General features: G+C 41.8%; 1 protein-coding gene across 3 annotated transcripts in view; it reads right to left on the reverse strand.

Moving 5' to 3' along the window:
- The window catches only part of vps50 (VPS50 subunit of EARP/GARPII complex), a 104,065-nt gene that overhangs the window by 36,880 nt on the left and 54,477 nt on the right, over window positions 1–12,708 (reverse strand). For all 3 annotated transcript variants that reach the window (XM_079368384.1, XM_079368386.1, XM_079368385.1), the window contains exons 14-19: window positions 8,462–8,559; window positions 8,187–8,281; window positions 6,836–6,934; window positions 5,060–5,150; window positions 3,301–3,486; window positions 1,550–1,668 (exon numbers count right to left, since the gene is read on the reverse strand). In XM_079368384.1, the coding sequence (XP_079224510.1) occupies window positions 1,550–1,668; window positions 3,301–3,486; window positions 5,060–5,150; window positions 6,836–6,934; window positions 8,187–8,281; window positions 8,462–8,559 (688 nt within the window). The remainder of the gene's footprint in view (window positions 1–1,549; window positions 1,669–3,300; window positions 3,487–5,059; window positions 5,151–6,835; window positions 6,935–8,186; window positions 8,282–8,461; window positions 8,560–12,708) is intronic.

Below are 12,708 nucleotides of genomic sequence, written 5' to 3' on the forward strand. Positions count from 1 at the left end.
GAGAGAGAGAAAGTAGGGCAGAGTCATGAGAAAAATAGAGACCGGCTAATATATGTAAACACCGATAATCCTAAGTAATGATTAGCCAGGTTCAAAACCTCCACGCGCTACAGAGTCGTGTAATTGAGCAATTAGAACCCTTTTCACAGCGCAGGTGACACAAGAAGACCTCGGCCATGATGTCTTTGATGGGGTGAACCTGCAGCACTGGACCCCTGACACTCATCATCCAGATATATTAGCCATTAATTATTACATGAACCTCCTTATTTCTGGTTGTGACCATGCAGGCTGTTCAATAATTAACCATTAGTGATCCATGCTTGTTAGAATGGGAAGTTAGCATTTTAACAACCATGGGATAATGTAGGGTTACTACACTTGGCGTGCAGAAATCAAACGTGGGGAGAGTTAAAGCACAATATCAGACCGTTGAATTTTAACACTGAACACAAACACCCTGATGCCATAAATAAGTCATTACATACGATTGGAGACGATTCTGTGGGACAAAGTTTCTTTCATGGGGACTGCCTGTAAAATCCGGGATATATAGGCACCAGCAAGCAGCTTGCCTCACACGGAGAATGGGGAAGAATCACGTCACCTTGCATACAGTGTGTTATGGCGGCAGCTGCACTCTCTGTAATGATGGCGCGCGCGTCTGCATTTTGTATTGGTGTATTAGTCGAACCAGGGTTTAAGACGCTGACAATTTCTTAGAGGGAAAAAAAAAGGTATTACAAGTGCGTCTTATACACCAGACTCTATGGTGCTTAAGACGTTATGATACAGTATGTCTTGTTCCCTGTACTAATTCAGAAACATCTGATATCAGCTTTTGGATATGCACAACAACACACAACCCATGTTGAAAAAAAAAAAAAAATACAATTCTAAGAATGGCACAGAGGGTTATAAAAATGAAAATAAAAACTCCTCCATGCTGCTTTTTAAAGCATCCACGTCATGTGACAGAATCCTATATAACTACAGCTACAACATACCAAGATAGTAATGTTCTGTCTGTGACTTTTAGTAGGAAAAAAAAATTACACACATTCAAATCTCTCCTCTGTATGGAAATGAGCAGCAAAGGATCACTTGATTGCCTCCACCTCTATTTAACATCGACTATCCATTCAACCGTCACCAAGCATGTACTGTAGGCGGAGGTGGGAGAAAAAGAATTTTTAAAAGTAAGAAGAAGAAAAAAAAAAAAGAAGCTTTATATAAGCTTTCTGCCAATCAAAGATAGGCTGAGAATGAATCAAATTATCATAGCTAAATGCATACAAAGGGGAGTAATGCATGACTTCACATCCTTTTAGAACCTTCTAAAAAGATTCTCAAGGACTTGTCACTTTGTTTTGCATCCATGAATAACATGAGGAAGGGATTTTTGCATCTTTTCATGCCCACTTCTTTTCATCCATTTTAATGACCCGGGAGGAGAAATGATGGACAACAGGATGTACGCAGTGACTACACACGTCATAACCTGAGCTGCAGGGCGGAGCGGCGCTAACCAGCGTGACTTGAAACTGACCTCCGGAGAGGGGCGTCTCCCGTCTGCTCGTCCACGAAGTCCTGCTTGAGCTCCTCGGGGACGTCGCTGTCGCTGTCATAATCTTGATACACGCTCTTCTCCAGCTCGTCTGACTCGTACTTTAGAAATGTGCGAGAGAAAGATGGAGGTTAGGGAGATAATAGCATAATGCTCAAAGAGCCCGTGCAAAAAAAAAAAAAAAGAAACATACAATACAGATGATGGATGAAAACAAGTGAAACTGTTCTTCTGCATGCTGTGAATCATTTGAACTGAAAAATGTCCATCAAATAAAAAAATACATTGAAGTGTTAAAGTGCTTGTAGCCATGAGAAGACTTTCTTGATGTAGAAATCTACAGACTGTACTCACCCCCCCCTCCCTGCAGCCCCAGAGGGAAAAGTTCTGTTAACTCTCCCCCGGGAAGACAATATACACATGACAATATTGTCTTTGGCCTTCTCAGAAAACTCACACCACACAGCAGGCGTATAGAAAGGATTACAGGCTTGAGAACAAGCAAGAAAGTTCTTTAAATGTAATCTGTTAGAGCGTGCAATATTGCTTTTCATGTTGAGCCCAAAAGGAAAATATATGAACAGAAAAAGGCAGGTGATGTGTCAGGGAGTGTCTGTAAGCTCTTCTTTCTATTATTGAAGGGAAATGCTTATTTATAAGAGACAAAGTCTGTTTGTTTCTGACTTTAATTGATTCCTGTTTTTCAAATCAGCCTGCCTTGGCAATATTCTCTGGATCACTGTTTCCATGCTGTACACTGTGTATCTGGTTGAAGCACACAGAAGCCTTAAAGGAGATCAGGGTTCATCCATCTTATGGCATCACTTCCTGTCTGTTTGCTATACCAGCAAGTACAGACAGAGAAGTTTTATTACAATTTAAAAAACAAACAAAAAAAGTCTCTCTTTGTGAGTCAGCTGATGATGCAATAAAGCAGGCTGAGATTAGAGCTGCTGGTGCTTGCAGAACTTGTTGACAAGCATGCTAACCTGTCCAGCTGACAGTGACTCTGTCACCACAAACAAAGACAGACGGAGCTATTTCTGCTCCCGCTATAAGGATTTGTTCGTATCAGAGAGGCCGTACTGTTGCGTGTGATGACAAGGATTTAAAGCTCCACTGATGGAACAGGAAATCCTCGACTGCAAAAAAAAAAAAAAAAAAAAAAAAAAAAAGTAGCTGCTAACGTTACCTTGCCCAGTGCACAAATTGGAACCCTGGATGATGTTTATCAATGCGTTTCTTTTGTCAGACATAATAACAGCAGATGTTTTGCTTTGATTTAACATCAGGGAAGATGCATTCATCTTTTTGTTTGAGTTACTCAGAGAAGTTGAAGCGCCCGTCTTCAAGACAAAAGTCTCTAACTACCTGTTTGAATAACGTCAAGCTGGTGTTCTGGGTTTGAAGACGCGGCTGTAACTTTATTTTTTTTTTCCCCCAGGATCCGGCTGAATCTACCCACTAATTCACTCGCATTTTAACAGATGACAAGACATCAAAGTGTTTCCATAATTACGGCAGATTCTTCTCCTGTTGGCTGTACATGGTTCATAAAAGTTTGTTATGGCCCTGCAGATGCTGCAGCTTGAGGGATGCTGAAACCCCCGTATGATCCGCAGTGATAATCTCCCTACTAATCAGCTTCTTCCCTTATTCATTTGTTTTCAACAGGCAGCCTTGTTAGTGATCGCCCCCTTTAGGGAGTTGACGTGTCTTGGTGGTGCCCTTACTCCGTTAGATGCCAGCACATCCTCCGTCTCCTCCTCTTTGTTCTCAGTGTGCATCTCAAAGGGGTTTCCCTCCTGCAGGTATTGCTGGAATAGAGACAGCTCCTCCTGAGCCAGGCTGGTGGAGGACGTGGCCTGTCTGCTCGGGGACACGGACGGAGAGCGACACTGGCCCATGAACTGAAACTCCTGGATGAGAGAAGTTTAAAAAAACACATAACAGTTAAAAATATATATATAATATAAAAAAAAATCAGATTTTTGATTGGTACATTTTGCATGTAAGGTAGAAAAAAAAAAGAATATTCATTGAATGTCAGCATGCATAACTCGCTTGTTTTTGTTTCATCCGCCTGTTCCCTTTCATGTCATTGACCTTCAACAATGGGCTCTTCTCAGGCTGCTGATGCGTAGGTGTATCGGGTCTTTATGCATAAATAATTGAAGGAAAAATGCTTCATGATTAGGAAATGAAATAATTGAAAATGCAATCTATGGAGCCAAGTGAGGAAAATGTGTCACGCTTATAAGAGAAGAGAAAGAGGATAAGCCTGCATTTCAATAATACATTCATGAGAACTTCACTACCTCTGATGGTGTGTGTGGGTGCTGTGGGCGGACGGGTGTGTCTGCATCACACTGTATTGTCCCACGCTCCGAAACGAGACGGTCCATCTCGATGGGCTATCCATCAATAGACAGAAACAGAACATCTATCTGGGCGTGGTTGTCACTACTCAGCACATAAACAACCAAATATGATCCGGAAACATCCTATTCCTTCTTCTTCTTTCTGTCATGCCAAGCAGGCTTTAGTGTGCATTTCCTGTGCCATACGCAAAGTGACTATGAGAGAATTCCAATGGACCAATTACAGTGCACTTCACGATGACGTCACATCAGTTGCTGGTGGCAGAAAAACAGCAAAACGCAAGTGGAGATAGGCAGGCAGATCAGATAATAGTTTAAGGGAAAGAATATCAGAATAGGAACAGGATAAAAACGTCACCTCTTATTTTATTTTATTTATTGTTTTGGAAGGAATATTCTAGAAACTCTCAGAAACAAAACACATACTGTAGGTATTGTTTTTGTTTCATGTTCCTGTTGCTGGCTAGCGGTATGCTGGTCAACAAAATGTCAATTCTCCCGCAGTGCCAGCATTTTATTCAACACAGCAAGCTAACTTTCTACCACAAAATACATCATCACTGTGTAAAAACACAAAAACAGTCTATAGCAGGAGGATTTATTACGATGATTGTTGTTTATTTGTTTTTATTGTTTGTGGAATAATAAGACACGAGTTGGAGGTGACAGCCTGTGTTACATCTTATTCCGGTTTGAAGAACACGTTGTACTCCAGTGCCTCTTTGTTGATGCATGGGCTGATACTCTCACACACACACACACACACACACACACACACACACACACACACACACACACACACACACACACACACACACACACACACACACACACACACACACACACACACACACACACACACACACACACACACACACACACACACACACACACACACACACACACACACACACACACACACACACACACACACACACACACACACACACACACACACACACACACACACACACACACACACACACACACACACACACACACACGCTAAAATTAACGAGCAGGATTCCCTGCGTCACTGTGCAAAGAGTGACAGTACTGCAGATACTACTTTGCGTCCCTTCCCCATCTCGGTGATGTGATTCGTACTCACATGGAGCTGGGCGATGTTAAAGTTGGACTTGACCGGGCACAGTTCCCACGTCTCATTTTCCAGAAACATCCTCAGCTCTTCCAGTCGTGTTCTGCGGGAGGTTAAGTAGAGACGGAAAGCCGATTGAGTTGAAGGAGAAAAAAAAGTCGACATCTGGCCACGACTGACCTCATGCCATTTCCTATGTTCAATCAGCTCCTTTGTTCTGAGAGTCAAGATTAGATGTGTGGACATAAAAAAAAAAGAAAGCCTGCAAAGGTCAGAGAGAAAGGAAGAGGTGTGTGTTTACACTGTGTGCGTGTAACATGTTCACAGCTCAAGACAGGCCCCGCTGGTGCTCACACACAGGGTCAATATCAAGTCTGTGAGTCTGAGCGGTGGGGACTTCAAACACTGCCCCGCCCCCCCCGCCCCCCCGGTTTTTCAGAGGGTTTTTGATGTAGATGCTTGAGGATATGATACAGTGGCATAAAACAGGAAAACCCAGTGTTACAATAAAAGACAGGATATCTAGCTATATAAGTTTTAAGTCTAATTGCTAATGCTAACTGCACAGGTTTAACATATAATTATGTTTATTCTTAGTCACATAGGGGCTGCTAAATCTTGTTTGGGGGATTATTGTATACAGAGGGGGGGGGGGGACAGCGGGTGTGTATTGTAACTAATGTCTTGTGTCCTGCCTGTCTGTATACTGCTACTGGATGCCTTGAATTTCCCTCGGGATCAATAAAGTATCTATCTATCTATCTATCTATCTATCTATCTATCTATCTATCTATCTATCTATCTATCTATCTATCTATCTATCTATCTATCTATCATCTATAAGTTTTGGCCTCTAATATTGCATGCTTAAAAAACTTGATGAAATCAGTCTATTTTGCTAAATTTATTGACATTTTTTTCCCCCCTGAAATTGAATGTAGATTTAAAGTATTTCAAAAATCTGGAACTTCTATGACTCAGAGAGAATAAGTTATGAAAATGAAGGCAGCAGCTCTCCCTGCAGGAGTCGCTCTGTCCTTTGGACCCGCACACCCCCCTGATGAGTGAGTGTGTGACTCGAGGCGGTTGACACACACAGATATGAGCAGCATCCAGTCAAAGTTCTCTGATGGGTAATCTCTTTAGAGACGACATCCAGATAGAAAATGAATCAAAGCTAATGTAAAGATGATGCACAGAGGATGCCTGCTGGCTAACAGTGCAGATATGAGAGTGCCTGGAAGGATGAAGTGCCCTCTCTCTCTCTCTTTCGGTCTGTAACCTCTCACTCTCTTTTCTGATTACAATCTCACAGCCCCATGTCATCACCTCTAATGTTTCCCATCATGCCTCTGTAACCGTCCTTTCCTGTTCCTTGTCACCGGAATTAAGCTTATTAGCACTCCGATATTTTTTAAATCTCGTCGATGACTCCTGACAGGTCACCACACTGCTGATCAATGCAAATCAACTCCGATGATGTGTTGCTGCTCAGTGTGAAAGCATACATATTCATGGACGGCAGTGTAATTACGTGGATACTCCAAAGAGAGTTACGGTGCACGGATGTGAAAGCTCGGAGGGGAAAATCAAGGAAGCCAGTGGTCGTGATTGTGTGTGCACGTTTCTGTCAAGCAATGAAGCAAAGATAATGTTCCAGTAACGTCAGGAGAGAGCTGAAGTCAGATCCATGCTCTCTCTGTATACTTGTTCACGCGGAATAAATTGCGTCAGCTCCGGGAACGAACAGGATGCTCCGTCTGAAGCTCATTAAGGAGCAGACCTTACCTGTGATAGTTTTTAAAGTAGTTGACACTCTGCCGTTTGATGGACTCCTGCAGGACCTCTGACTTGCTGCCACAGAACTCCTCGCCCACCTGCATCAGCCTGGAAGAGACGATTAAAGGACGAAAGGACGAGGGAACAAATTATGATGAAGACAGAAGTGGGAGGAAATTCTGTTTGTACTCAGTTGTCAGATTGAGTACAAAGTGTAATTGTTGTCGGTATATTTATTATATTATTCAGTCATCATTTCAGAATTGGGTTTTATTGCCATGTGAATTTACACATACAAGAAATGATGTGTCGGTGCAAAGACAGTAAATGAAGCCAAAAATAGGAAAAACTTGAACAAAATAAAATGAAAGAAGCAAGTTACTAATATATAAAATAGAATTTAAAAAAGTCAAATATTTGATCATGCCATTACAATCCTTTCAGGTTTTTTGTTTTTTTTTTAAAGCCTTTTAGTGTGAAAGGCTCTGGAGCAGCAGTGCTGTGTGTGTGTGTGTGTGTGTGTGTGTGTGTGTGTGTGTGTGTGTGTGTGTGTGTGTGTGTGTGTGTGTGTGTGTGTGTGTGTGTGTGTGACTGACAGCTGAGGCAGCAGGAGCACAGGGACACGGTGTAAACAGACTCGGTTTGATAACTGTGACTTGGCAGGCGACGCACAGACAATGTAAAGTCAGCAGTGCTACTGAAGAAACAGGACCACACACTTCTGCATCTTAAGAAGGCAGCTAATTTCTGTTTCTATAAGACCAGATTTATGTTTCATGACAGCTCACAGAGGGCCTCCTTTATCAAGAAAAAAACCCCCACTATGTACTGATTAATACCTGATCATAAAAATACAGTTCATCTCAGGTTCAGTAGAAAAAAAATATATAATATATTCTCTTGGACTTTGTAATCAGTCTCGCCCCCCTGAAAATGCCCCAAAATACGATTTCCTCCACAAACTGCAAACCTCCACACAATTACAAAAAGCTGAGTGTGCACAACTGGACGCAAGTTCAAGCACTGTAATGATGGTGTTTGCACCCTCGCCATTTCAAGTTATTTTAAGCCAAAAAGCAAGGGGGATAATAAAATGTAAAGTGTGAGTGTTGTATTGAAAGAAAATGTAGTCATTGGAAAAAGAGAGTGTGTGTTGGAGTGTTTGTATAATTTTGAATATTAATTGAGTATAAATGACACGAGCAACATGACTCACTTGAGGGATAAATAAGTGATTACTCGTGAAAAAAGATCAACTTAAAAAAAGACAGAGAGGAGGACGGTGACAGTGATGGCAAAGATAATGATGGCCAATTATTGGAAACAAGGAAGAGCTGCCCGCTCATGTTCGGTCCTGTACCTGCTGATGACATCCAGAACCACGATGAAATCATCGTATTTGAAGTTGGACATGTCTGTGCCGAGGATGTAGGCCTTCACTTTTAACTGGACGTCCTGGAGGAGAGAAGAGAGAGGCGGACAGGATGATGTGTGAGAGGAGAACTTGTGATTGAGCAGACATTTTGGGGAAAAAATATTTGAAACGACTAAAGCTCGGGAGAAAAAGGCGAGTTTTAAAACCATGTGAAAAGAGAGTGCACACTGGGTTTTGTTTTGTTTGTTTCTTTTCCCAACCTGCCAGATGCGTGTCAGTCCGTGCTCAAGCTTCTTCTTTACATAGCTGCGGTCCACCACTGACTCATCCGACTCTGCTGCCGCTGTGCCATCTACGGCTGTCAAATAAAGCACAGAGACGAAGTTAAAAAAAAAAAAAAATAATAATAATCTATAACCAGATGGATAATGTTCAATTTCCTCTGACTCTTTTGATTTCTCTCTTGTTGGCAGAGTCGTTTCAGCGTGATTAAAAAGATTAAATTTACCTTTTTTTCTCAATAGGTGTCTGCACAATGAGGCTTAAGCAGACTGGATTAGAATACCAAGCTAAAGTCAAAAAGGGCTTTTCTTAAAGTTGATTAAATCCTGATTAAAGAAACTCTACCAATAGAACAAAATGTGCATTCTTATCTGAAAAGGAAAATGAGGCAGACTGATCTGCAGATCTGACATATTTGATTGTAGTCAAAAGTTCGTCATTGACAGTGTGACCACGTACTGTAGACGGACGGAATTTTCTTCCTGGGCTTCTATTTTCTTTACAGAAGTGGTTGTCAGTCAGCCTCTAACAGCAGAGGCTCAATACAAAGAACACTGACAGCAAAGCTAGAATCTGATAGCACAAGACTGGGGGACACTTCAGTGAGACGTCAGGGTGCTGGCCACGGTCACTAAATGACACCAGCCTCGCTCGTGATCAGATGAGTGAATCGGACAGAACAGCACGTGGTGTAAAAGACTGCAGCGGAAACAATCTCGCGCTGTGATACTTTACTCTGACTGAAAATTCGCTCCAATCAGTGCACATGGTGTGAAGAGGAAAGCCTACAGCGAAGAGCCTGCGAGGAAACAAGCAGGTGGCCGTCAATCTCACATTCAACTCTTTTAATGTATCTGGACGGCGGCAAAGGGGAGAACAAGCTCGGTTAATGAAAAGCCCGCTGGTTATGTTGTGGAGTGTTTTGTTATTTGGCACTGCCAAATAAATACAAATGTTAAGAACACGTTAAATGCACACGTGTTAAAACTGACCTGAGAATTTGAATGACGTTTAAATAAACCCGTCAAGTTTATTAATCCCACAAAGGGAAATTCAATTCTACACTCTATGATTGAGACAAGCTACGCACACACATACACACAAACAGGATCCTGTGGACATGCTTTAATGGAAAGATGCCAGAGTGGGGGGGGGGTTCCCCACAGAGCGCTCCTCCCGAGCCTTGCTCAAGGGCACCTTGGCAGAGCTTGTGAAATAAACTGGCACCTCTCCAGCTAACAGACCAATTAGACTTGGTCCACACCTGGATTTAAACTGGGGACACTCCGACTCCTAACCCAAGTCCTTATAGACTAAGCTACACTACCCTATAGGTCAATGTATTGTTTTATGCTGACTGATGTATAAGACCCCTGTCACTACCATTTGATTTTATTATTTTCTACTCATCTATTGATTTATGTTTGTGCTCTTTAGTCCACTTTTACTATCCAAGTTATTCCTCAGTAGGTCAGGGGGTCGGGATGGGGTTTAGAATGATCTTAACAGATAACCACTGATTGGAGTGGATTTAAGGGGCTGAGAAGAAGCCTCACGCTGAGCGCTCCTCTCCTGCCTGTGGCGGCACCCCAAGAACCAGTCCAGTCTCTACTGAACCCAATACAGTGCAGTAAAGTATATAGTTCCCCAAATGAAAAGTAAACAATTGTTTCTAAGCAGGAGAGAAACTACTAAGTGGAATTTTTGGACAAGAATGTCTGTTTACAGGCAACCAAAACTATTTGGAGAATCCATCCAGCTGATTCATCTCCATTTGCAAAAAAAAAAAAAGAATCACAGGGGAGGCAGAGATTATTGATGGACAAGACATTCAAGAGGCGAGATATTCGGTCTTCAGAGTAACAACCTTGAGGGAAACGGAAAATAATATGTGTTGATGTCATCACGTTGGCCATCACATACACTGTCCTCCATTATCCCACAAAGTCTGGCTATAGAAGGGAGGCAGGCATGAATCATGGGTGGTGTTGTTCTTATTCTGGAGGAGTGATGTGTTTGAAAGACCCAAAGCCAAACACATAACTTAACTCAGCAGGACTCCAACATCTCCAGTCAAAGCAAAGCCACTGAACACAGACCCGCTGGGCGTGGCATCGGTCTTCAGAGAAAGACGGTGAAAGGTCTCCTTCTGCTTTAAATGTGTGGAAAACATGTAAACCCACGTGTCGCTTTTTTATTCAGAAGAACAAAATGACACTAAGAAACAGAACACATTTAGACCTCTTTGAACCGATGATCAGTTTCTCTCTGATTGGAAGAAGTACAACACATAACATTTTCCGTTTCCCTTAAGGTTGTTACTCTGAAGACCGAATATCTCACCTCTTGAATGTCTTGTCCATCAATAATCTCTGCCTCCCCTGTGATCCTTTTTTTTTTTTTTTTTTGCAAATGGAGATGAATCAGCTGGATGGATTCTCCAAATAGTTTTGGTTGCCTGTAAACAGACATCCTTGTCCAAATATTCCACTTAGTAGTTTCTCTCCTGCTTAGAAACAATTGTTTATTTTTCATTTGGGGAATTTGATACTTTATTGCACTGTATTGGGTTCAGTAGTGACTGGACTGGTTCTGGGGGTGCTGCACTGAGTACTTCTTTTTTTGAATTGCTGCTGCCGTCCGAGACAAATAAAAGTTTATTGAATTGAATCTACAAACATTAACATCACGGTGGAGAATCAGGCGAAGTTCACAACAAAGAAGGAAAGCGTTATTTGGTGCCTGAAAAGAAAAAAAATAGAACGTGAAGGGACCTCGATTGTTAAAAGATATTTAAAAAAAACCTAAACCCAAAAGTCAAGTGAAGTGCTGTACAAGTTTAAAAAAAGAAACCTGAATCCAGTTGGGATATGAGAACTTGAATAAATCAAAGCTCCTTTGGATTTCTCTCTATCTGTGGATGCATTCCTTCATGGTTATACAGACACAACCAGAGAACAAACTGTTTTGTTTCATCTTCGTGAGGTGTTTAAAAATCAGAGGTCCGAGTTTGAAAAAGGAGCGGCTGTGGCTGTGATACAAACGTAATGGAAGGTATAACCTGGGATTATACGAGATCTATCACCCAATAATTCTCAAGAAAACACACTTGTTACCGTGTCATCATGCCTTTCATAGCAGCTTCAATCACTGTGGTTTACACTCCCACAGAGTGAGCTCTCTGAAATGGGATAAATCTCCTCGAGTGACGTCACCAAACTCTGCTTGAGGGAATCGCTGAGGCAACACGAGACGACTAGCACAACAAACTTCCATCTCCGACGCTATTTTCCAGCGGTTGAGTTGCACTGATGTTAATGTTATTGGCCCAAGGTTCAGACAGGAAAGACAAGGATGAGTTAGAACAAGGAAGGGTGCAAAGTGCTCAATCTATCAGAGCGTCTGTGACGAGACGCAAATCCATACTGATGCCTCTTTAAAATATCAAACAAGACCTACAACACCATCTGTTTCTGTAGTGTAATTCTTAACGCCTTTAACATCTGCCACAGGGGAGGTGGCAAACAAGATGATTTATTACGGCACACTTCTTTTCTTTTTTTTTTGGTTACGCTTGCCAAAGAAAATATGAATGACTCGCCTGTCGAAAGTGAACGTGAGGAGATTTCTTTGTTGTAAAAAACACTACCTGGCTCATATGAAACACAAGATTAGTCCGAGTGGGCCACAAAGATACAATCTATACAAGATGAATGTTCCTCACAGGAGATTACAAGAGTCTTCAAGATTACAATTATACATGAAACAAAAACTATAAAGCGTTCTGTCGCTCCACAAGCTGATTGATGATTTCTGTTAATAATCTACATTATTCGGTGATATCACTTAAGACAGGACCCCCAAAGGACAAGCTTAAGGTTTATCATGTTATCAAATGTTAGAATCCAGATGCATTTTGGGTAACACGGTTAGCCATTGGCAGCTCTGTTCAGCGTTGTGGGATCTATCATTTCTAACTTTCTGCGAGACAGAGCGGCTCATCAGTTTGCATGTAGAGCAGCACTTCACCCACAGGACTTGTACTAATCATACTCAGAGGATTGGCTCATCCTTACTATGGATACTGTTAGACGCCAAAAACGTGTGCAAGGAGTGACGTGCAAATATCTATATCTATACAATCATCCTTTTCTGACTCGACTACAAAAACGTAAAGTAGCTTCCTCGCTAAATGATGAACACTTCATTGCTCCTCCTCCCCATA

Source organism: Symphodus melops (genome assembly GCF_947650265.1).
Source record: "Symphodus melops genome assembly, chromosome: 18".
Taxonomy (NCBI): Eukaryota; Metazoa; Chordata; class Actinopteri; order Labriformes; family Labridae; genus Symphodus; species Symphodus melops.